The following is a 25,257-nucleotide window of genomic DNA, read 5'->3' on the forward strand; positions in this document are numbered from 1 at the left end:
AAGAATATTCTACAGAATGGTAATATTTATCACTTATATTGCTTTTAGTCTCTTGAAAAGACCCTGAAATAATCTGTTTGTTTGTTTATAACAGCAACCAAGAAAAGGGCAGAGCAAAAAAAGACAGGTGGTGGTCCTGCACCCCCTCGTCAACAAGTTGGTTAAGTAAATAATACCCTCATGGGAAAATCGATATCTCTCTATGAGCACACTGTCGCGCTGAGCTAAAGGATCCTGTCTATCCCGCAATATACGCTGAGTTCTGAAAACTCTCCTTATCAATCTTGCACCTTCCGCAATGGGTGGATCGCGTATACGGACAGGACATGGCTGCGACAGACTTCCCAAATCCACCTTCGCTTTTATAGCCGTGGTCTCTCATCTTGATTACACGAAGTAATTTACTATTACTACTCTAAAATATGAATGACATCTGAAATAATCAAATACATGAAATAGAATGATTAATAGTACATTTCCCTTTTTTTAGGAAAGTATCTGTATGAAATCAATAAAAGAATCAAATACTGCATTATCTTTAGTTACATTGATAATATTTATTTATGGAAAAACAGTGGTAAAATATCGCTGTTGCTTTCTTATAAATGAAGCGGACATACCTGCGTGGCCGCGATCTAATCCTGTTTACATAAAGTAAACCTGCTCCCGAGCAGGTTTACGCTTACGGATCTGTTGCTATGACAGCAAGTCCCGGATGAGCTTCGGGGAACCGAACGATCCAGGATCACGCAAAATCGTCAACAATCAAATCCAGCTAACTTACTTAGCGATGTACGAAGAACGGACCCCTGAGCAGTTAGCTAGCGGCAGTGTTCTTCTGCAGATGTCAATAAACGGCTGTGCTCCCTGGCTAGCTCACGGGAAGCAAGACCAAACGACACCTCCGTCTCCTCCTTGTCTGAGCTCGCCACAATATTTTAGTTCTGCTGAGCCAAGTAAGACAGGTCAGGGTGAAGAAGTGACAGCCAAAGAAAAGCTTACCACAAAACGGAAAAGTTATGACAAATCAGACTATAAGGCAAAAAGAAAGTGCAGCTTTATGGTTTCATGGACAAAAGAATTTCTGTGGCTGCAATATGACAAGTGAAATAACCAGGGCTGCACATAAGTGGTGCGCATTTGCTGTCAAAATAAAAAACGGGCACAAGATAAGAAGTTTCAACGTGTGTTTGCATACATAAGATTTTCAGGAGGAGGACAGACATTTTGTCATGGTCCTGGGCCATGTTGGCCCAGTATTCTTGGTTCCTTGTATTTTCGCTCCTTATTTAGGCCATGTTTTCTGAGGTGTCCTGTTGTGGTGTTCCCTAAGTGTTTTTCCCTTTGTGACTCTTACCCCCTTGTGCCCCTCTGTGTATTTATGAGCTCTCGTCTCTCTTTGTGTTTATTCCATGTTTCCCCCAGCCTGTTATGTCTGTGTTCTCCCCGTGCTCTCTCTCCTCCTGTCTGAACCTCTGTGTACTTCCTGTTTTACTTTGACAGTCTCTCGTCAGTATGCGTAATGTTGTGTTCACTCCTGCCCTGTCTCGTTATGTTTATCAGTGTCACCTGTGTTCCCCACCTGTGTGTAATCTCCCTGTGTTCTCTGGGTGTATTTAAGTTGTGTCTTCTGTTATGGTAGTTGCTGGTTCGTCTGTGTTGTTTCCCCTCGGTCTCCCTGCGTCTCTTGTGTATTTCCCCGGACCTCCCTGCATCCTCGTTTCTGGTTTGTGTTATTAGCTTACCCAGTTTAGGTTTCCGGTTTCTTGTTTTTCCACCAGTGCTGTTTTGTGCCCACCGTTGTAAATAAATATTCACCTGCACCAGAGCTGCCGCCTTTTGGGTCCTTTTCTACAACTCCACACGGCTTGCCCCGCAAACCGTGACACATTTGTTTAGAACTCTTAAAGATGTCGAAGAAGCAAGCTCCTTTAAGCAATTACTGTGATGTGCCTCCACCTCCAAAGAAATGTCAGAAGGAGTCCGAACCACAAAAGAAGCACGTATTCTCGGAAAAGTAGTTGCAGGAGGCGAGCTGGCTTCAAACAAATGATGAACGCACAGAGACGTGGTGCGGAATGTGCCGTGAAAATTTAATAAATGACAAATTAAAAAGGCATGAACATTTTTTTTGTATCGAAAAAATGTCGAACCGTGACACCAAAGTATCGAACCGAACCGTGAATTTTGTGTATTGTTGCACCCCTAATAAGAGCATCTCTGAACGTACAAGATGTTGAACTTGTGAGCAGAAGCAGCAGAAGAAGACCCCACTGGGTGCCACTGTTTTCACTTAAAAACAGGCTACAATTTGAGACTGGATGGTGGGATCAGGACTTGGTGTAAACAACATGAAAACATAGATCCATCCAGCCTTGTATCAACAGTCAGTGAGACTGATGTTGGTGCTTTAATATATAGCCAATCAGGACGGCTATATCTGACAAACCATCCAAAGTAGGATGGTTTGTCAGACATCACTGTAAAATTATCCTACCGGTAGGACAGTTTGCCAAAGCTTCAAGGCAGCTTCAAGTTTGTTTGGCCGGGCCTTCTCAAATCTGTGACGGAATGGGCAGTGGCGTGCGTTCCATGCCAGCGATGGCAAGATTTATGTATATTTATGTATATTTGACAAGCTGAAGGCATTCTGTACTGTACAGGAGACACGGCACGAGATTGACAATTGTCTACAGCCAATCACGAGGCAGAACACAAAGCACTGTAAAAAAAGAAAAAAAGGAAAAAAAAAGCATGCAAAATTGCATAAAAAAATCTGCGAAACAGCGAGGCTGTGAAAGGTGAACCGCATTATAGCGAGGGACCACTGCATATGTATCTGTAAATATATTCAGTAAATATATGCTGTGAGTCTAATGGAGTGAGTTCATTGTCAAAGTTTATATAGTCAGGTGTTATGACCACAGTGTAGCCATCCTATGATGCCTGCACCCAGCAGCATAACCTTGGTGAATCTAAGCCACACAGAGCTAACGCAGTCCTGGCAACAGGCGGTTCAACTCAGTAGTAGACTACCCTAGCAGCCTGTTGTTATTTCCGTCCTGAAAAACTAATTTCTTCATATTCATAGTTTGCAGTATTCTGTAGGTGTAATAATCCCTATACGAAGTTCAGTCATATATTCCAGTCAGGTATGAAGTTTATAAGTTGCCCAATGCAGCATCCTGTTTAGTTATTTTGTGATTAAGTAATGAGTGCAGTTGTGTGGAAAGAAGTTGTGTTGAAATTGCGACAAAAACACTAAAAATTAAAGATGCGTATTTCTCTGAAACCCCTCATTAGCAGTTCACACCACAATAATGGTTTTGTGTTCCAGTTGGCAAAATAGAAAGGGACAGGTGTTCATAAGCTCCAGGGATATTTTTTATTTTGACAGCATGAACTACATGCCTAAAATATAAACTCGGTTATGTGTGTGCGTGTGTGTGTCTGTGTGTATGCGTAGCCTATGGTGAAGAGGATCTACCACATGTGGGATCATCCTGTCAGTTCTGCTTCAATCTCCAGAGATTATGTCAAGACTCTGCTGGAGAAACACAACAAAAATAAGGTAACACAGAAGAGTGTATCACACATGCCAACTCTCATACACACCCTAATCTCACAGACATTTTTAGAAAGTTATTCAGGCATTTAAAAAACAGAAAACTGAGAGAAATGTTTGCACTGGAATGTGCCACCATTTGTTTTTGATAATAAATGCATTATTTTTAAATCCTCCAAAAATGGGAATATATAACCATCCCAGGAGCTATGTAAGGCTGTTGTTTTATGCTTCAAAGCGAATGTGCTAACAGGGTGGTGTTGACCTTTACTTTATGGAAATACCATCAATTTTGTGGGTTTTTGAACATAAATATAGACTCTTGCTAAGGGTCAGTAGGGAGAAGTTGAATTCTGTTTAATTTTATGTAGCTTTGGGCTAATTTTGCAGCTGCCGAACCTCGGTACCTTGTGGCCACTGATTGAACTACGAATCCTCTGTATACCAAAGTGTTCTAGAGTCCAGTTTGGACTAAGCTTTAGCTTCATGCAACGGAGCAGTGATCACAAGCACACAAGTGCAAATCTACAAGTGTTGCTGTTGCTCAGTCAAAGATCAGGCCTCACTCAGATTGAAATGCTGTGGTTGGACCTGTGCATGAATGGATGCCCATAAACCTCCATGAACTGAAGCAACACTGGAACAATAAACAATGCCATGTTGTCAGTCATCTGAGGTTATTTTTACCGCCTCCTGTCTAAAACCTTAGAACTGAGAGAGGTGTACTTCCTTTTCACCATGACTGTATGTTCTTAATCAGTAGTTTTTAGTGTTCCCAATGTTTTCAATGCTTAAAGCATGGTCTTTTCAATTATAAACCCTCACTGAACAGGCATTTAGAGCGTCCATAGGTTATCTTTCAGACCCACAAGTCTATTTATGGTTATATTAATCAAATAATTATACAGAAAAATATGCTTTTTCTCATTTTTTAAAAATAAAGTACTACCAGAAAGTTTTTTTTTTTTGGTTTATTTGTTTCTGCATAGACATAAAAAAAGACATCATTACTGAACGTGGTAAAGCAGTCACCCACTGATTTAGTCGGATGTGATGCTATCGCCAAGTTTCAGTCAGCTAATTGGCTCACAGAGAAGGCGTGGAGAGCCTGTGACATTTGGTGCAGCGATAGTCTGTTGGTGCCTTAAAAGTTAAACTGCAGCCAAGTTTATCTTAGAGAAGAGCTAAGGTGACTCAGTTTCTGGATTTGCTGCAGATTTGTCTGACTGTTTTCTCAAAAATAAGGCATAAAAAAAACCCTGAAGTTGTGCTTTTTATTTTCCTTCCTCCTTAGGGACTTGCATTCATGGGCACAGACAAGCCTGGCTTCAGACCTGAGTTTGTGCCTCTTACCTACCTGGCAAAAATACTCTCTGATATAGAGGAAGAAGGTATTGTGTGTGTGTGTATGTGTGCGCGCTTTTGTGTTTAGATAGAGGCCTTTCGAGGATTAAGACAGAATGTGTGTGCATGTGTGCGTGCATGCCTGGCCAGAAAGCAACTCTGTACCACAAAGTCTGCTGTTCTGTTTTCTATAAGAATCTGTCTCTTTCTGACTCCGAGCAGGTCCGAACCCCTTCGAGGAGCAGGAGAACGTGGACGCCAGGTTTGTGGAGGAGACGGCTCTGAAACAGACGCTAATTCTGCTGGGCTTCGAGAGAAAATGATAAACGCGCAGAGGTGGAGAGGGACGCGGGGCGGATGGATTGAGAGGGAAAGAGATGGGGAGGAAAATGTGTTTGAGAGACCAGTCATCATCGAAGGGGCCTCGAGGACAAGTAACGGATGGATGGATGATGGAAGGAGGGAGGGCGAGAGATGAAAAATGAGCGGCGGGATTGAAAGGCAGAGGCGTAGACATAAACAAGTTCTCACTGTGCGATGATGAATTAGGGTGGGACGGAGGGGTAGATGGATGGAGATGCTCAGAATAGGAGGCAGAGTCATCACCCCAGTTTTCCCACCTGCTTTTCAGGAAAGAGCTGAGATGGGTTGCGATGTGCGAGGAACAGCTGCAGCTTTACGCAAACCAAACAAATTGTTGGCAACAGCAGAAATTAGAATACAGTAACCAACATGGGCACACCTTCACTTACGGTTTAATTAAACTTTGGGAAACTTTTTTTTTTTTGAAATCGAAAACTGCAGGCAGTTATTTGCATCGTCTCCTCAGCTTCTCTTCTTGCTTTCATAGAATTTATGAACATTGATGTCAAATGCTGTGAATGGTAATTATAAATCACTTGTTTAACTTGCCGGGCTTCCTGTAATGTTGCTGCACCCCATCAACTTGATTATATGCTGACAAAAGCTTTGATGGTTGTGGTTTGATGTGGTCAGTTGCTCTGGTTTTAAAGTGGACCTATTATGCTTTCCCTTATTGTCTGTCATGCATGTGCTGTTACAGTGGTGGATGCTCACATCAAACATGGCTGGAGTTTCGAATGATTAAGTCAGCATATGTGCAAGTTCTCTGTAAGCGCCAAAAGCTCAGACAGTTTCCAAGTTCAAATTCAGAATTTCAAATACAACTTACAAAAGAAAATTAACAGAACTTTTTAAGCACTGTGATTGGCTATTCTTTGTATAAATGCAGTTCTCCTTCAAGCATCATTCAGTATCCTCCCTATGGGAAGCGCCCTCTGCTGTCACCATCATGTAAGCTCCACTATTACCATGCACAGCCCAATCACTTCAAAGAGACTGGGCCCCCACTGATCCCCTTTATGAGAGCCTCTGGCCCCACACCAGGACTTCCCGCTTTCTGCCCTGTGGGGCAGGGATAGCTCAGTAGGTAGAGTGGTGGCCCCTGAGCAAGTTACCGTCCCTACACACTGCTCCCCGGGCGCCCAATGGCTGCCCATTGCTTCACTGAGCGAATGGGTTAAATGCAGAAAGGAATTTCCCCACGGGGATCAACAAAGTATACATTATTAAAGATCACTAGAACTCAGCCATCAGAGTAGTTTGCGAACATAGGTTTAGCCCCAACCATCTGCTGTTCAAACCTTTTGTGTACATGGAGCAGCCAATCGAAAGAGCTTCTTAAAGGGCCACTATAAGGAATTATTATTGTTCAGAACTGTGACTCATCCCAAATTCAAGAATATAATATAAAATATGAGGCTGGAAATTAGCATAATAGGTCCCCTTTAATGCTGATTTATGCAGAATGATTTGTCTCTCTGACACCACAACTACATATCTATATGTTCATTGTTTGTAACACTTAATAGCTCCTGTTACCAAACCAAAATAAAGAGAACATAGGCACCTTTACACAAAATCACTCCATAACAGGCAGTAAGAGTCTGCCTCCACACACATGTTCAGACGTGTGCTTTGAAAAATCGTGCTGTAAATGTTCCTAATCCTTTCAGTGCCTGGATGTTTGCACCCTGCGCATCATCCAGCACTGAATTCCACAGATTATTTACATGTTGTGCTTTGATTGCAAAACCAGTGCTCTGGAAAAAGGGATCTCTCAATCGCTCATGTTTACACCGAAATGTAAATAAATGTTTTGTCTTTTTTAAATGGTGTCTTTTTTTGCCTCACTTTTAAAGAACATGGCAGAGACACAAGCTTTGAGGTAGGCGATCTGCGCACTGCTTCCCAATGAATTTTGATGACAGGATGAACTTAGCACTTTTGGAGCGCGGGGATAAATTAGGAAAAGACGTCTGCTTTCAGTGACATAATTTGTAGCGTGAAAGGCTCTGTGGAAGTGAGCTCTGATTCTCGAGAATATCTGAGTGTTTTGGACAGGCTCAGCAGACCTCCAGTAAAGTCAGGAAATAATCTCAGCGTCAGTCATCACACGCGCTGACTCACATTTAATCAGGAACACACCCATCAAGCTTTTTCCCCCCCTTTTTCGTTACATAACCCACAATGTTTTATTAGCAGCTTTCAGCTTCATCACTTTTGCTGCTTCACCTTCAGTCCTTTCTCCTGTGGGCATTTCCTCTTTTAAATGTGATCACTCCTCACCTGATTGCCCCTATCGCACTCTGTTATGCAGTCAGTGTTATGTAGTCAGCTAACAGTTTGGGGCTAAGTTAATCTGACAGCCCTCAGCGTCAGCGTGCGATGGATGATCACACACACATCACACCAGCAGGTCACCTCCTTCGGAAGTTGACTCACGCAGAGTGTTGCGCAAAGCTGGTTTATGCCATTCATTTCCTGTCAAATGAGTTCAAGTTCCTCAAAACCACTTGTTTAGCATTTTTTTAAGCTTTTATACTGACAGTAGGGAACAGGTGGAAAAGACACTGGACAGGTGGAGGCATGAACTGGAGAGATGAGGAATGAAAGTCTGTATACAGTACGTGTGTGACTGAGAGGGACACTGGTGTAACAGTGAAGATTTGAGGAGGAGAAGTAGTGAAAGCAGGGAAGTTGAAATACCTGGTGTCAAACATCAAAAGCAACGGAGAATCCAAAAGAGAGCTGAAGAAGAGAGTGCAGGCAGGGGGAATGGGTGGAAAAAGGTGTGACAGCGGGAGAGGAGATGAAGCGAAAGGGAAGGTCTGCAAGATGGTTGTGAGACCTGCTGTAATGTATAGTTTTGAGAGGGTGGTGCTGACAAGCTGGAGGTGTAAGAAGATGCTAAGATTTTTACAGGTAGTGACCACAGTGGACAAGATTAGAAATGAGTGCATCAGAAGGACAGCTCATATTGAACGCTTTGAGGACAAAGCCAGAGTTGAGATGATTTGGAGGGGAGAGTAGATATATTGGGCAAAGTATGTTGAAGATAGAGCTTCCAGGCAGGAGGAAAAAAATTCATGGGACGTCGTGAAGGAGGGCATGCGGAGGGTTGGTGTGACACAGGAGGATGCTAGGGAGATCAGCAGTCCCCAGCCCCCGGGCCATGGACTGGTCCATGAGTCATCTGGTACTGGGCGGCGAGAGTTGAGGCTCGGGTGTGAAATTTATGGTTTTCAGGGTTTTTATCGTTATTTTTTTAAATTGTTTTTCGTTAACTTGGTTTCCCTGGGTCTTTTCCCATGTGTTATGAATAAATCTTCTTTTTTTGCTTCTGTTACTGGTTTTATTTTGTTGTATTTATCCATGACACCTTAAAGGCCGGTCCGTAAAAACATTGTTGAACATAAACCGGTCCGTGGCACAAAAAAGGTTGGGGATCGCTGATGTAGACGATCCTCTTTGCTGACCCCTAAAGAGAGCAACTGGAAGAAGCGTTCCAGCAGTGGTACTCAGGTAGGCTGAGGCAAATAAACAGTGCTCAGTTTGTTCTAAGGATCCCAAGTGTCCTATTTTTTTAACAGCCTTTTATTTACAATTTTGGTGAGCCCATGAGTAGCTCTTCTTAGCTGACAGGAGTGGCGCCCAGTGCGGTCTTCTGCTGCTACAAGATGCTCTTCTGCACACCAATCTGTCCATTTTTACTCTGACCTCCAGCATCAACAAGGCATTTTGCCCATTTTTGGACAACTGTCTGTAAACCCTGGAGATGGCTTGTGTGGGTAAATCCCAGAAGATCAGCAGTTTCTGAAATACTCAGACCATCCGTCTGGCACCCGCAACCAATTTAGACCCTTTCAGGGCAGTCACATGCTTAGAATCTGCAAAACAAGCTAATACCAGAACTGCTTTAATCTCAAAGATCGAAAAAAGCTTCTGGTAACTTTTTAGTTTCAAAGGCAGTTGACTATGTTTTCGATCACTAGTCACCAACTCTGAACTCTACACCCAATTTAGATCCCCCTCTCTTATCCCTTTGACTCTCCTCTGCTGCCTTCCCCCTTCATTTAAATTCTCCCCTCTCTTTGTCATTCTCTATGCTCTTTCAGTGTTTGAGCTTCCTCACCGTATTTACATTTATCATTTCAGGCATTAAAGGAGACACTCCCAGCCTTGCATAGAGCTTAAACCCATTGCAATTTATTCGGAGATTACAAGCATGAGGGATGAAACAACAAGAGTGAAGAATACGTAGAAATATTCCAGTGGCCCTGAGAAATGAATTTATCTTCTAGAGAAAGGTGGTAAAAGTGTGATGATGCTTTTGCTAGGTGGAGAAAAGAATACAGAAATACATTACTGAGTCTCCTTGTCCTCTCTTCCACTCTCTTTTACTTTTTAGCTTTACTGTAAACAATCAAATGCCAGTAAGGGAACCAAAATTACAACCAGATGCAGGCCACAAGATAAGCTCAGAGCAGCCAGCACACAGACATGCACATGTTAGTGAGAGCAGGAAGAAGGAGTGTGGAAATAAATAACACAAATCAATGAAACACATGTTCCTTTAGTGTGTGTGTGCCTGAAGTACGCCAATAAAAACAGAACAGTCATATGGTTCAATATGTCGTCCTTGTCCACAGACATGTCTTCTATATTTCTATGGATTTGAGCTCAGGTTTGCGAAAGTGTCTCATGTTGGTCCCTGGTTGGGAGGGTTTGAAGGGGGCCTGGGCTCCGTAGGGTTTGGGCAGAGGCAGCTGAGCGTTCAGCGGGATGTACGCGTTGGGACGTGCTTCGGCTGTGGTGTACTCGCCATTAGGTAACTGCCTCCACTCCTTCTCAGCAAGCTGCACACACACACACGCAAGAATGTACCAGAAGCAGTTTTAATATTTGATGTAAGATTGCTTGACCTTGGAGTAAATACTTCAATTTCAGATTATCCTGAATTTTAATCAAGTAAATGGAATAATCAGTTCTGCATTTTTTTTTAATATCTCAGCATGAATGCAAAAGCAAAGATGAACAGTCGAGTGCATGAGCTTGGGACAAAAAAGCTGATTAAAAGTTTAATTTGTGTTTTTTTCCTCCTGTTTTTCTTCATATTATACCTCCAGTGATTGAAAACAAACACGACGTGTGCAGAATTTCATATTTTGGATTAAATCCTGAGAACAGCAGCACTTGCAATTATTACAATTTTTTTTAAATTTTACTCATTATATTATGATTTATTCAATTTTTTAAACAAAAAAAATATCAAGAAAAAAACGATCCACATTTCTGGTTATTAATGAGGTGGACAGCCTCCGCTGGATCACTGAGTGCACGTTCCTGTGAACCAAAAGGAATGTTGTGTAACTGAAAAGAACAAAGCAAACAGGCAGGCAAGGCTGTTTGTGGTCGTGCTGACTAAAGTACAGTCATTTTGGTTTGCTCAATTTCATCTTAAATCAGATACTACAGCTGACATGAGGCAATCTGTGCACCCTGGCACACAGTGTGTGAACCAAACCATGGATTTAGGGGAAGTCACTTTGATATACAAGCTATTAACAACTTTCTTTACCTCTCATTTAATCATATTTATAACAGTAGGTATAATAAAAAGAAAAAGGAATAGCTGCATCTTGGAGCACTGATGTGTGGAGAGCAGTGAGGAATTTAGACCAGTTTACCTACCTTCCTATAAAAATATGCCACCCTTACTTCTTATCAAACACCCTTATCAAAGCAGCATTTTTTCTTCCACAGTCTTGAGCCAATCATCATTTCTTTGCATTTTTTCTTGTAACTTTTTCTTTTTAAAGCAGTCTTAAGTAACAGTTCTCCACACTTTCAAAGTTATGCCAAAACCTGTTTAAATCCCCAGTGTGTTTGGAGAAGGGCAGGAGAGAGGTCATCTGTAAAGCACAGCGGAGGCTCTGTTATGGTTTGGGGCTGCATTTCAGCCAGTGGCGTTGGGAGTCTTGGTGAAATCAGGTGAAAGCAGATCAGTACAGTCATACTGTGATTCACCATGCAATATGATCTGGAGAGCATCTGATTAGCTAGTTTCATTTTTCCATTTTGAAAATGATTGGAAACACACTGGATACATACCTACATAAAAACACTATCAGTCATGCATTGGCATCCGCAGAGCCCGGACATCAACATTACCTCATTACCTAAACATAGCCCCGAATGTCCTTCAAGAAGCCTGGAGAACTATTCCTGAAGACTACTTAAAGAAAAGACAAGCAAGCTGCCTAAGAGGGTTCAGACACTTTTTAATAAATCGCTGCACCTTTTTCCCATTTTCCCAACAAAACATAAAGAAATGAGAGTTGGCTTAGTTTAGGTATAGTACTGTGTTCACCCCATAGTACTTCTATGAGTAAATGCAGATTGGTAAAACAACAAATTGTGCAAATGCTTGTGCATATATTTGGAGCTATTTCCTTTAAAGCTGCTTACATTTTACATATCACGAGCTTTTGGGGGTCTGCTGCTTCGCTCAAGGACACTTGGCCAGATTTATTTCTCTTTTTTTTGTGAGGGGGGAGGATTTACGGTGCATGCTGTGACTGTTTATCACCACACAGCTACTTACTGTTTTCTTGTTACTGTGACCTTATTAGCTAAACAGAAAAAAGCACAAAAAAGTTCAATTTTATATATGGGTCTGTGTACAGATTAAACAACAAGAGTTAATGTGTTATTAGTGAGCCTCAGATAACTCCCTGGGACAGACCCAGGCTGTTTGCCTGTACTGTTAATATTCAACAGCCTCCTGCTCGAGTTAATGACACATGACCTTAAAAGTTTTTTGCATACTGTGTTAAAAACTAGCACCAGGATGAAGTCACTGAAACTGTTAAGAGGCTGACAAAATTGATTTGATCCTATTGTGGCTGATGGATATATTTGTAACGATGGCGAGCTCCTGCTGAGAAAAAAAGAGAAAAAAAAAATCAAGTTCAAGTGAACACGCATCCTCACGACACTCCAGTCCTCTCTTTGACTTTCACCACACCACAGCATGCAAATTAACTGTGCCTAAATCTCACGGACACTTCAAAGAGATGGCGATTTTCTCATGCATAAAGTTTATCCGCTGGCGTGTGATCTGAGGAGGGCACGCAAAGCGAGAAATAATGGCTCTGACCGCGAAAAACATATCAGAAACTGCCACAAAATAAACAAGAAGAAATATCTGCAGACATTTTAAGAAGTTTAAAATGCAAAACTAACAATGACACCCCTCCAAAATTCTTCAGATACACTAATATTTCCACATCTGCAGGTTCCTTGCTGTTACTTGTTTTGGCTATGTGCTTGCAATTTACTGTGGTGTCCTTTTTGATCAGTAGCTATAATAAAAAGGGGAGAAAACAAATGGCTGCAGGCAGCTGGACTGGTTTCAGACAGAGCTGATCTGTGTATGTGCTCCTTCTTTGTGTAGACAGCCGCTAGTTTTGTTTGTCGCCCGTTCAGCCTGTCATTTCCTGTTTTTTTGCAGATTCTAGTTCGAGTCTGTGCGTGGGTAGCTCTCGCTCACGCTTTCACTCACAGCCTTTTTGCTCTGGAGAGTCTTAATCGACTCCTGCCCCTGCAATGTGTCCCTGCTGCACTCTTCTCTTTGTCACTCTATCTTCTTTTCTTGTTCCTCAGTGCTCTAATCAATTTCTGACCAGTGATCTTTGTGAGTCTTGTGTGTTTCTTTACCCTCTCTTTCTCCTCTTTGTCCCTCTGTCTCCTCTTCTTGTCCTGGAGCATCTTCCTCCACTCCTCCTCTTTCTCAGGGTATGGTGACAGGCCCTGCTCCAGCCGCCGCTGGCTCTTGTCCATCTGGAAACACAGGACAAATGGAAGGAACATTCACTTTGTATTCCTTTCACTTTGTCCACTCTGCACTCTCCTGGCCTGATTCAATTTAAGCTGCACCCAAAAACAGATGGTTGTATTAGTGTCAGAATCCAGGCAAAATTAAGCCTTGGCATTTTCTGCTTCTAGCTGTGTCTGCGGTGCACTGCAGGCAGACAACTGCAGGGATTCTTCAGGTTATTAACACAAATCTCCTGAAATATATAGAAGGCATGAGGGAAATCCAGTCATTTTTACCTGTTTATTTATTTATTTTTTACTGAGAAACACAGCAGTGGGGTTTCTGTTGAGACCAGTTTCTGATTTTCAGCATTTCTTGGTTGAATAACGCGATGGTGCCTCATTATTTTCATACTTAAGCTCAACAATTATACTAATTATGATAATGGACTGATTGCTAAGTCACTAAAGCATGTATGAAAAGTAAAGCCTGTGAAGAAGTGCCTTAAACTTGCATTCTAATTGCCAGCAGGGAGTGACTCTTGTAGTCGTCCCCCCCCCCCAAAAAAAGTCCAGTTCTCATGAAATTTGTAAGAAAATGACCCTGAAGCGATCTATGATCTCAGTAAATGGCTTCCGACTTCGGCTGCTTCCTTTAGCGGTCACACAGTAGATCATCTCTATATATCTCACCCTATCTCTAGCATTCTTCTCTGTCACACCCACCCTCTGCGTGTCCTCCTTCACTACACCCATGAATCGTCTCTGCAGTCGTCCTCCTTCTGCCTGGCAGCTCATTAGTGACTACACTCTTTAGTTACTACGCCTCTGCACATCACCCTTGTTCTTGAAAAGCGGTACCAGTACACATCCCCAGGCATCCTCTCACGCTCCAGGATCGTGTTGAACAATCTGGGCAGAAAGTCCACTCCTCACCTCCACAGGTAGGTTATCAGGACTCTTCATCCTCTTCATAGCTGCCCTTATTTCATCCTTACTAATCCTCTGCATTTCCTGATTCACAAACTTTCCTCCAATTTGTCCGTTCTCTCACATTTTCCTCAATTAGGAGCTCCTCAAAGGAGTCCTTCCATCTTCAGTACACACTGTCTTCACTCATTAGTAAGACCTCAATAAACACTTTCTTAAATAATTTATGGACTCCGTTTCAAATTTCAATTCCTATTTTATACGACATGTTGCTCATTTTGTAAACCGCGCTACCATTTTTACTAAAATAGATACATTAGAGTAGACAAGATGTTGATGATCAAATGGTCAAGTTGAGGTTTCAAAGTAGCAGTCCACAATGTCCTGATGGCTATCGCAGCAACCTTATGTATAATGTGATCAAATATTTACTATAAAAAAAGAGTATGCTTTCTGTAGTATTCTCACTTTTTTAGCTTTTTGTTCTACATTTGTTGAACTCACACTAACCTCTACCTGGTGAACATGTAGAGACTGATTTAGCCAAATTATGACCAACAGCAGCAGTTCATAAATAAACCAATAATCAAGCTACTGTTAGTCAGAGCCACTACATACACATTACTTACCCTTAATGGAAGTGTAAAAATGAATGTAATAAGCCTCTTTGGTTGCTATAGTTACAGAATACACTGTAATGCTAGCTGCTACTTGTTAGTACTTAGCTTGCAGTTAGCCTGATTGAAAACCTCCTTCTTTGGTCTAAAATATGAATAATTGCTGAAAGGGAATGAAATAATAATTAAAGTGGCTCACCAGGTGTATTTACACATTTCAAATGTGTAAATACGTCCATCTATTCAGGCATTTTCTTCCTGCTAAATATTTTTCTCATAGATTCTTTTCAGAAGAGCAACCTGGTCATCTATGAGGTTCAGTTACAAAGACGTAAGGTTATTCTAAGGACATAGGCAAGATAAGGCTATAGACAATAAACTTTTATGTTCTGTCTGATTCAGTTGATTTGATTTGGCAGTTTCAAACCAGGCACCTGCAATAATATACCTCCCAAAATTTGTAATGTTTAGTTGGAATTGAACCGTCAACCTTTTGTTAGCCAAGCAATTATATAAACCAACATACTATAAAGCCATAGTTTAAAGCATACATAAATTCTGTAAATATTGAACTGCTAGATGTTGATTCCACAGATTCCTAATAAAAGATGGACATTGTCACTCATGAGTAAGGTCTAGTTATGAAATCTTGAGTTGTTTTGAGACTGGATACGATGAGCCAGTGCTCCCTTTGATCGTGATCAGTGAGTAGAAATAAAAATAATGGGAAAACCAGTTGGATGTGCAACTGTGGAGTTGCACATCCAAGAGCTCGGTGTAGATTTCTGGATCCCTTTGTTGTGGCTACATGTGTCCCCCCCTGACCTGTAGCTCCTTCTCTTTGATCTGTTGTTGTAGAGATAAAGCAGCAGCTTGCTTCATGGAAAGTTCTGCAGAAATGGCCATCATACGGTGGTTGGTGTTGATTATGTTAGTTCGGAGCTCATTCAGCTGGAAGCAGAGAACACATAGACAGAGGCACAGAGTAGATCATTCTTCATAAATGTTCAGTGTCAAGCTAATCAGAGAGTGTAATGTAGTGTACAGGTCTAGTGTACTGTGTCCTGCCTCTGGGATAATGTTTTCAGATCATTTGTCCTATTCTCAGAGATCCAAGTAAACCAGTTTAAACTAAAACTGATTTTCATTGTTGATCAAACAACAGGGTCACTGAGACCTCATGAATTTCCTCTTTAACTTTCAAACATCACCAATTAGAAATCCCCATGTCATCGTACTGGGTCTGTGACCCAGTGTTTCTAAGTTTCTGGACCACAAGGTCATCCTGCAGAGCTCCTTCGTCTGCGCTATTGGCCAGGTAGCGGGCCTGTAATGGGCCATCTCTGCTGCAGGGCACACCTTCTGCCTTCTGAACTGCTAGGTCTTTGTTTTGGACTCTTGTGCTCCTTGCTTCAGTGGTTTTGCTCTGATCATTGCCATGCCGTCCCCGTTTGCTGTGTGTTTCCATGTTTCCCTCATTTCCCTTGTTAACTCTTAGTGGTAAATGTCTAGTTGTTTATTTCTATTTTTTTGTTCCTAGTTTCTTGTTTCTGAGTTTTCCTTTTTTAGTGCTCTTATGTTTAAGTAGTCACAGCAAAGGAGCTACTCAAAGTCCTGCGTTTGGGTCCTGCCTTGCATGCCATACAGTTATACATGACACCCCAAGATTTTCTCATGTTAACGTTTACTTAGCATAGGAATTTTACTCTCACGTTCTTGGGAACGCAACATCCCAGTACACCTGGAGGGAATTTCATTAAATCTAGTTAGTTTGACTCGAGGATGAACTGATGAGAAGTTGGTGGTCAAATATCACGTGTCCTTCACTTAAGAATTAATAGACTGGTTTCAACAAAATTTAACAGCACTGTCTGAGGAGATGACAAATGATGAAGAGATGGTCTTTTAGGTTAACTACAATGTGACACTATGATGTTCTGCAAAACCACCCAGGACCGTTGACCTTATTTCACATTTGGATGAATGCTGAATGAATGACACTAATCTCTGTGCTCCGCCTAATAGATCCCCTTAAGGTCTTCAAGCAAGGATGTAAACTGCAACTAGAGTAGTTGCCTGTCTACCGTGTGAGGACATTTGAGCTCAAGATTTTCTTCATTTCAAATTAAATTCCTTTCAGTGCTACTGGGACTTATTTCTACAAATGATTATGGGCTATGAAGCTTGTTCCACTAGCTTTTGATGAGGGTATTTATAGCCGAAGAGGAAAAGAAGAGCAAGTGGGAGTGTAAAGAAACTGTAATGCTCAGTGAACTCCCAAATGCTCACTCTGCACGCTCCTCACATGGGCTGCACATGCTCCTCAAACAATGCGTCAGTGTGTTTGTGAGGGAGACAAAGAGAGAGATAAAAGACCACGCTGCAGATAACGGGTGAATAATATGTTTCTCTGTATCTGAGAGTATATTTTATTGTGTGGGAGTGTGTGTGTTTGTCTCTGTATCACCCTATGTGTGTCTATATGAGCAGAGCTTCTTCTCTATGTATATACAAGAGTCTACCTTCTTTGCCAGTGAGAGTCTGTCCTCTTGGCAGTTGTCAGCTTGCTCGCTGAGTGGCTTTGAGAGCCGGGTCACCTGGTCCACCAGGAGTTCTTTTTCCAGCAACTGCCTCTCGCGCTCAGCTAGATTCACCTCAAGCTACAGTGCAGAGACAGAGCGGAGACACACCTTTTTTGTATTCCCTTTGAAAACGTTTGCAACAAAGTAGTGTTTTAAAAGTGTCGCGTACCTGTTCAATTTTCTTGGCCAGTTCTGCCGTTGATAGGTCTTTGCCCATTAGCTCTTTGTAATCAACTTTTCGCTTCACACCCTCAAGTGTCTTGTCCCTGGCTTCTGACAGCTGAGAGACAGAAAATAAGAGAATTACAGACGAAAACAGACAACAAATTGACTGTGGCAGAAGTCAATAAGCTATTGTCACTTGTATCTAGTAATTTCCAAAGGTAAATAACTGGAAAATACAAAGTAAGGATCTAGAATTAGTCTGTGTGTGTCTGAGTGCTTTGTTCTCCATGGATGGAAGGTACTCGTTGCACTGGGGATTTAAGGGCTTTTTTTTGCTAAACATAGGGCCTACATGGAAGCTACTTCCTGCTACATGACAAGCCAGTGGCAAACTGTGATAAGAGAAACCACAGTTTAAAAAGCTACAACATCCCTCCAAGGGCCTGTTTTTTTAATTTAGTTTTTATTTTCTGACATCCCCAAAGACAGCAGAAATAAAAGGGGAGGCAAGGATACACACAAAAGGAAAAAAACACACTAAGAAGATGAGGCAAAAGGCTCAGAAGCAGACAGGATGACAAGGCGTTAAAGTTAAGTGAAGGGGCAGGGCAGGCATGTTCGATCAATGCCTTTAGCTAATGCTCATTCTGAAACAGCTGCAATTAGCGAGTGGAGACGGAGTTAGAGGTTTGCCAGAGTAAAAAAAAAAGAAGTGCACATGACCTACAAAGTGCTTAAATGAATGACAGAAAATTAACATATAGAACATTAATTAAAGTTTTGACCTGTCTAAGAATAATGAATGGGTGCCTGCTTTGCTTTTCTGGTCTAGTCCACATGGACACACAGTGCCACTGGTTTAACGCTATTCCAGTAACATGCAGGACTGGAAATGCACCATGAAATGCAGCAATGTCATAAAGTCTGGTAGGGAGAAAAAGGCTAACAAGAATTAAAAATTACAGTGGAAAGTTTAGGAAAATACCAAATAAACCAGACTGAATTCAGGAGAAAATATTACGCACTTGTTACTGAGCACTCAAAGCATTTTACATGAATGCCATAGCACTTTATGCATCTTACATCCATAGTCCAGAGGACCCGGAGGAAACACACGCAGGTACAGAGAAAACATGCAAACTCCACATAAAGAGGGATCAAGCCAGGAACCAAACAAAATCATAAAGACACAATGTTACCTCAAACCTACGACTGGTCAGTCAACTTCATGAGAAAAAGGCTGTTCTGATTATGAAGACAAAGATAAATAGTAACTCAGGTGCCCACCTAACCTCAGCGGGGGCTAGAGATGGAAATGGGCATTTAAGAAAGCTGTAGTATCGTAACAGTGAAGTTAATATAAATCCAAAGCAAGATAAAGGTAAGATATATATATATAAATAAATAAAAATATGAATCTCAGCTGATCAAGGAGCCATGACAGGCAACATAAAATGAATGTAAGCAGAAAATAGGAACAATGAAAAAAAAACTGCGATCAGTTGATAGAAGACAGAAAAAGGAAAATACATGAGAAATATTAATAGATGCCTGGGGACACTGAAGCAAATATAAAAGAAGAAGAAGTGATTGATTATACAGTGCGAAGTAAAGAGAGAAGAGTTGAAGAGAGAAAAAGAACACGTGGAATAAAGTACAGAGGCGGTCTGACCTGACATGACCTGCCTTATGAAACATCAGCTTCAGTCCATTCAACCATACTGAGTATACAGGTGTGTGTGTTTGTGTGTGGATATATGCAGCAGTGTAGGTTGATGCGCCTGCATCTAATGTGAGCGAAGAAAGACAGTCCGGAACAACGTGATGATTCCGTCCTTCATAGATGGGATTAATGAAGCCTCTCTCCTATAGTTGGGCAGCGAGTCTGATTAAAACAGACATGGGTGATCAGCCTATTAAAAAGCCTACTGTCATATGAGTCAGGTTTTAACTTAGTATTAAAGCTGTCATGTGATAAGCCAAGGTGTGAGCTGGGTTAAAGTTACTGAAAAGCAAAGACAGAGATAAGAGTGGAGGAAATGTACTTGGAGAAAGTGATAAAAGGCTGACAGACAGAGGAAGATAAAGTGAGAAGGAGCAAAAGAAAGGCCAGAGTCAGAAAAAGGAGATGCGATAGGATGTGAAAGCAGACAAGAAAGGCAGAATTAAAAAGACAAGAGATGCTGAGAAACAGGAACTGGGGCTGACCAAGAGGGACCCGGGATATGTGCACTTCTCACAGAGAATATGACTTTGACAACAAAAGCCTGTTTGTGGTATGAGGAGTTGAATACGTGATTACATCATCTGAAAGCTGAAATTAAGCAACAAATCTGATTCTGTTCCCTGCTCGACATGCAAATGAAGGTCACCAAATCGTCTAGAGGGAATACGAGCTGAAGTAAGACTTAGAAATCCATCAATTCTGATGTCAGGCTTCTCAAACAAACCTTAAAATAAAGTGCTTAATTGCAGTATATAGTACCGCATAGTACCCAATGCCAAATAGCGTTTCAGAAGTATTATTATGCTCAAGTTCTTTGTCTGCTTTAAACAATTGCAACTGAGCTCAGCAGATCATGTCGGAATTGGAGCTAATAAATGCTGGACGACTTTTACTTTAATTGAAATTACTCCACTGCAAAAAAAGAGAGAATGGATTTGTACAACTGGAAATGGTTGATGGCTACACTGGCAGGATCCTGACTGCTGGGTTAAGCTTGATTTTTTTTACATGAGATGAATCCACAATGAGACAGTCTACAAAGCACTAGATTGGTGGTGGGGTTTCTGTGCACTTTTTCTCAGTGCTGAGCTGATCGTGTTAAGAGTTGGAGCTAATAAATAATTAACAACAGTTACTTTTACTGAAGTGAAAAAGAAGACTTGGGGGATTATAAAACACAGATAGTCAGAATCAAGAAACAGCTATATGGCTACAGAGGCAGAATACAGAGTATTGCGTTCGCATTGTCAGCAAGCTGGATGCTATTACAGCCTATTGCATTTTGTTTCATGGATGCAATGTCTTTGTACTAATCAGTATTTTGTGTTTATTGGGAATAATTTCACCAAGAGGTCCAATTAGAGTTGTTAAATGCACACTGATTACTGAGGGGTGTATTATAAAGCGATATTAATGAGTCAGTGAACTGTACCAAGCTTTAAGGCTCTTTTTTATCTGGCTGTATCACCATAGTAACTCATGATAAACACATAAACTGCTCCCAACCAGGTTATGTGTTCAGAGTTTGGGTTTAGAATCAGCTGAGAGCGCTGATTGGTTATATAAGCATCTCATAGGGTGAAGATCTGGTCCACTGTTCCATGGCTGGGATGGAATCAGCATTGCTCCTCCTGAATACGAGGCTCAACAGTCAGTCAGAACATTCTTTCAAGCACCCTGGAATAAAATTTCCCTAGGAGGCTGAGCAGTGTAATACCACCAGAGAGCTTTCTAACTACCCCAGCGAGCTCTGCCAGTGCAACTGATGAAGCTTTCCCTTATTTTTCAAGGTCTGTCTCCTACACACAGGAGATTTTGGCTGGGTTTAACAGTTCCTCAAGTGCTCGTTCCACTGCCCAAAGATATTCCCTGTCTAGTTCAACAGAAAAGCCCTGCTTTTCTTCATAGAGACCTGCTGAGAGTCCTCTTCTGCGGCCTCCCATGGAGTCCTCTCACAACTGAGCTTTTGCTTCCACAAGTGCTAAAGCCACAGTCTCTCTGATGTCTACTGCTTCAGGAGACCCCATGGCCAAGCAAGCACAGAAAGTGTCCATCAGCAGACTGAGAGCCATGCTGGTCTGCAGGATGCTACCACGACAGACTAATGGAAAAACAATCAATAATAAAAATAACATCAAATTATCTCGTTGTGGAGCTGTGAAATGGATACAGCTGTTATTTTACACAATGAGCATTTTTGCTAGTTTTTCTTCCTGCTTTCAAATAGGCTAAACTTTATTAATATAGTAGGTCCATGCTTTACACCACTGCATCTGAGACTTTGCATTGCTCATATCACAGGATATGTTTCCATTACCTGGATTTACTATGGTGAACTGACTTGGTGATACAGGGAAAGATGTATGGCTGAAGTAAACATTGAAATTTCAAGTAATAGTCAAGAATAACTGAGAACAAGAAATGACAAAGAAAGTAAACAGAAAAGAACTAACTATCAAAACCCAGGAATCACAACAATAATATTGAAAAAAATCAGCACATACACCACAAGTCACAGCAAACAACCAAGCTAATCTGTAAAAATGTCCTGAATGAAAGAATGAAAGAAAAGTTTTTTACTCAAGAAATGTTTTTTTTAATCTCAGAGCTTTAAATGAACTTCTTTAGTTGTCAAATTCCAACTGCGACAAATATGTACTCGATTCTGACTTGACTGATTAATCTGTGTTGCACCCTCATATGTAACCACCCTGTCACTTAAACAGTACATGATGGATGGCACAAAGTGTGTCTTTGATACCCTCCCTCTCCTCTCCCCACTCTTCAATCAATCTTCTTTTTTCTCTGTAGTGCCCTCTCTTGTGGCATTTTTATAGCCGTCCTCTTCCTTCTAGCCGTATACACACTGACGTACGTCTCTCCCTTTGTATTCATCTGTCTCTGTTCTGCCTGCTTGCCTGCCTCTGTATTCTTCATCTGACAGTCGCAAATAATAGCTGCTTTCTTGGCTCATGACTGCAGTAAAACATTGTAGATATGACAGCATCCGAGCAGCCTACCATTAGCATATCATTTACATAATTTCAGCTCAGGTTGAAATTAACATGATGGCTTAAAAAGCTTCATAATAGATGCTACACTGAAATCCTGAAAGTGTAACCATAAAAAAAACAAATAATGACCTTATTTATATACAACGTCCACAAATTGGTCTTCAAAAAGCCTTGTAATTAGATAAGAGACAAAGGAACAGACCAGTAAAGCATAAAGGTCAGCAAGTTAAAATCATATTAATATAATACGATGATGTAAGGGTAATTAGAAAAATATGGGAGTAGAGCAGCTCAAAGGAATTTATATATTTATGAGGACCAAGCACAAGTTACAACTAAAAACAATGTCAAATAGAGGAGATTTTTTCTTGTCTCTCTCTTTTTTTTTGTTGAAATGTCTAAACAATGAAACCACATTGACCAGGTCACATAATGCAACTAGGAAGGAAGAAATAAAAGCCAGATGTACATTTTGACAGGAGATTTACAAGATGATTCAAACTCTGCCAGCATGCATTTATCAGGCAAGTCATTCCACAGCCTTGAAGGCTGACAACGAAAAAGCCCCAGCTTTCCACTGTGAGATGTACCAATGGTTATAAAGTATGGGTTAGGCCTGCAGACAACCTCAGGCTATAGAAAGGCAACTAGGGTGAAGCAAAACCATACATAACTTAAAATAATCACTGGTTATTTAGAATTAATGACCCCACAGTTTAACCACAAGCAAAACCAACTAAATAAAGTGGCGTGTACCTGATAACATTGTAACGACACAAAAGAAGCAAAAAGCATTTAATTTGTACTGAAAGAATTTGGGTTTTTCATTGTGTCTGGAAAACAGATGGAGAAACTGTGACTGGTAATCTGTTGTTTGATCCATGAATTAACTTCGTGATGGTTCCACAAAAATATGTCACTGCTGAATTATTGTATCGCTGTACCGGAAATACATTTAACCTACATCCCAACTCTCAAGAGTGGCATTTCATGGGGGCTGTGTCATGTGTTCCTGTGTGGCTGACAAGATTAGAACCAAATATACACGACTCTGAAGCAGCGCTGAACTCAAAATGCAACTTTATTGATGGGCTCATGCGGATAAAAAAAACAAAGGAACTTAACCTGGGCAGACAGTAGGAATTTGCTAACTAAGAAATCACATGGGAAACACGGAACATACAGGGCACACAGCAAGAGGGAACGAGGCACAAAGAATGGGAGACAGAGGCAAAACTACAAAAACTACATACATGAACACAAGTCACAGAAGACAACAGTTATCACAATGAAACAGGAAGTCACAGGAAGCTGGCTTAACTTAGCGAAGGCCACGACACTGGGACATCAAGGAACCCAGATAATCAGGGAAGATGAGACAAAGGGAATTAAGCTAGGCATGAAAGCACAGGTACTCCGGCTTCCTCCCACCGTCCAAAGACATGCAGCTTGTGGGGATAGGTTGATTGGATAATCCAAATTGTCACTAGGTGTGAATGTGCGAATGAATGTGAGTGTGAATGGTTGTCTGTCCCTGTGTGTTGGCCCTGTGACAGACTGGCGACCTGTCCAGGGTGTACCCTGCCTCTCGCCCTATGACAGCTGGGATGGGCTCCAGCGCCCCCCACGCCCCTGAAAAGGATAAGCGGAAGCGAATGGATGGATGGATGGATGAAAGCACAGAGGGTAAAAAGACCACCAAAGCAAGACAGGAAGTAACTAAACAGATGGCAGACAGAAAGGTGAACTTCACATATGACACACCAAGGACAAAACAGACATGGGACTAGGACAGCCTGGCTATGAAAAAGTAGAAACATAGATATCAAAACTAATAAGTACTGGGAAGTAATACTACAATCAAGAGACTAAAAATCCAGACCTAGACGTTAAAACACTTTAAACTAAGGAACTAAGTTATGGAGCAGTTACATTAAAGCTGCATTTCAGTCTAATTACCTCATGAATTTCAATGGTATTGACGTGAACTGATAATACTTGATTGTGATTTACCTCTCTCACATTCACGAGTGTTTGATTTAACGTGAACACACTTCTCTCCACTTATGCACTCACAGAAAGTGGATTCACCCTCACTACATTATTCTGTTTATGTGCCCGTTTGATTTATACCTTGTCGTTGCTTGATTTTAATAATAATAATAATGGATTGGATTTATATAGCGCTTTTCAAGGCACCCAAAGCGCTTTACAATGCCACTATTCATTCACTCTCACATTCACACACTGGTGGAGGCAAGCTACAGTTGTAGCCACAGCTGCCCTGGGGCAGACTGACAGAGGCGAGGCTGCCATATCGCCATCGGCCCCTCTGGCCAACACCAGTAGGCGGTAGGGTAAAGTGTCTTGCCCAAGGACACAACGACCAGGACAGAGAGCCCGGGGATCGAACCGGCGACCTTCCAGTTACAGATACGCTTCCCAACCCCCTGAGCCACGGTAGTTCAGTACTTGCTTCACAACTCATCTTTGTGTATCATATGACTTTTCTTTTCAGAACTTGTACAAAGTTGAGAGTTATTTCTTGCTCCTTTTGCTCTCTACCTGTTCCCGCCATCCAATATACATGAACTTCCACACACATACTGTCAAAGCGATTTTTTTGCCAAAGGGTTTCCCAGTAGTAATAGGTTCCAGACACATTGGACGAAGATTTAAGAGGGACAGAATATGACTCACCACTATAGGGACAGTGCTATCTGTCACCAGCTCCACCCTATTATAAATCCACAACTGACTGTGTCTTTGTATGTCTGTGGGATTGCTCATGCAACCGTGCATAACAGAAGTGTAACCAGTCATTAGATGACTGTTTGTTCATCGACATTTAGATTTCACAAACGCTGCGCAGATCTCGGTGTGCGCACTGATGCGTGTGCACCTGTACGCGTTTGAGACGTCGACGCGCCCGCATCTCATAAACAAGCAGCAAATTTAGATTCCGACCCCAACCTCTGTTTATTTTGCTGCAATTAAAATTCCTCAGAGCAAATGGAAGCCTCAGAGTATATTGAACTTCAATAGTTTCACAGATGGCCCAATCTATCTTTGTCAAAATTTCCCATCAAAGGAAAGGGGGGGGTCTGTCTGCAATGAACAGATAAACTGGTCA

General features: G+C 41.5%; 2 protein-coding genes across 2 annotated transcripts in view; one reads left to right on the forward strand and one right to left on the reverse strand.

The window, feature by feature from the left end:
* gsap (gamma-secretase activating protein) overlaps window positions 1–5,232 on the forward strand; it is a 58,976-nt gene extending 53,744 nt beyond the window's left edge. Inside the window, exons 30-32 of the mRNA XM_085375550.1 lie at window positions 3,467–3,571; window positions 4,860–4,956; window positions 5,132–5,232. Coding sequence (XP_085231676.1) covers window positions 3,467–3,571; window positions 4,860–4,956; window positions 5,132–5,232 — 303 coding nt within the window. The remainder of the gene's footprint in view (window positions 1–3,466; window positions 3,572–4,859; window positions 4,957–5,131) is intronic.
* A 4,258-nt stretch (window positions 5,233–9,490) lies between these two features.
* ccdc146 (coiled-coil domain containing 146) overlaps window positions 9,491–25,257 on the reverse strand; it is a 47,325-nt gene continuing 31,558 nt past the window's right edge. The window contains exons 17-21 of the mRNA XM_085376128.1: window positions 17,389–17,499; window positions 17,160–17,297; window positions 15,463–15,588; window positions 12,992–13,114; window positions 9,491–10,128 (exon numbers count right to left, since the gene is read on the reverse strand). Coding sequence (XP_085232254.1) covers window positions 9,931–10,128; window positions 12,992–13,114; window positions 15,463–15,588; window positions 17,160–17,297; window positions 17,389–17,499 — 696 coding nt within the window. The 3' untranslated portion in view covers window positions 9,491–9,930. The remainder of the gene's footprint in view (window positions 10,129–12,991; window positions 13,115–15,462; window positions 15,589–17,159; window positions 17,298–17,388; window positions 17,500–25,257) is intronic.

This window comes from Diplotaxodon limnothrissa, linkage group LG17 (assembly GCF_057381915.1).
Source record: "Diplotaxodon limnothrissa isolate DT_005_m linkage group LG17, D_limnothrissa_male_GT1.1, whole genome shotgun sequence".
In the NCBI taxonomy this organism is placed as follows: domain Eukaryota; kingdom Metazoa; phylum Chordata; class Actinopteri; order Cichliformes; family Cichlidae; genus Diplotaxodon; species Diplotaxodon limnothrissa.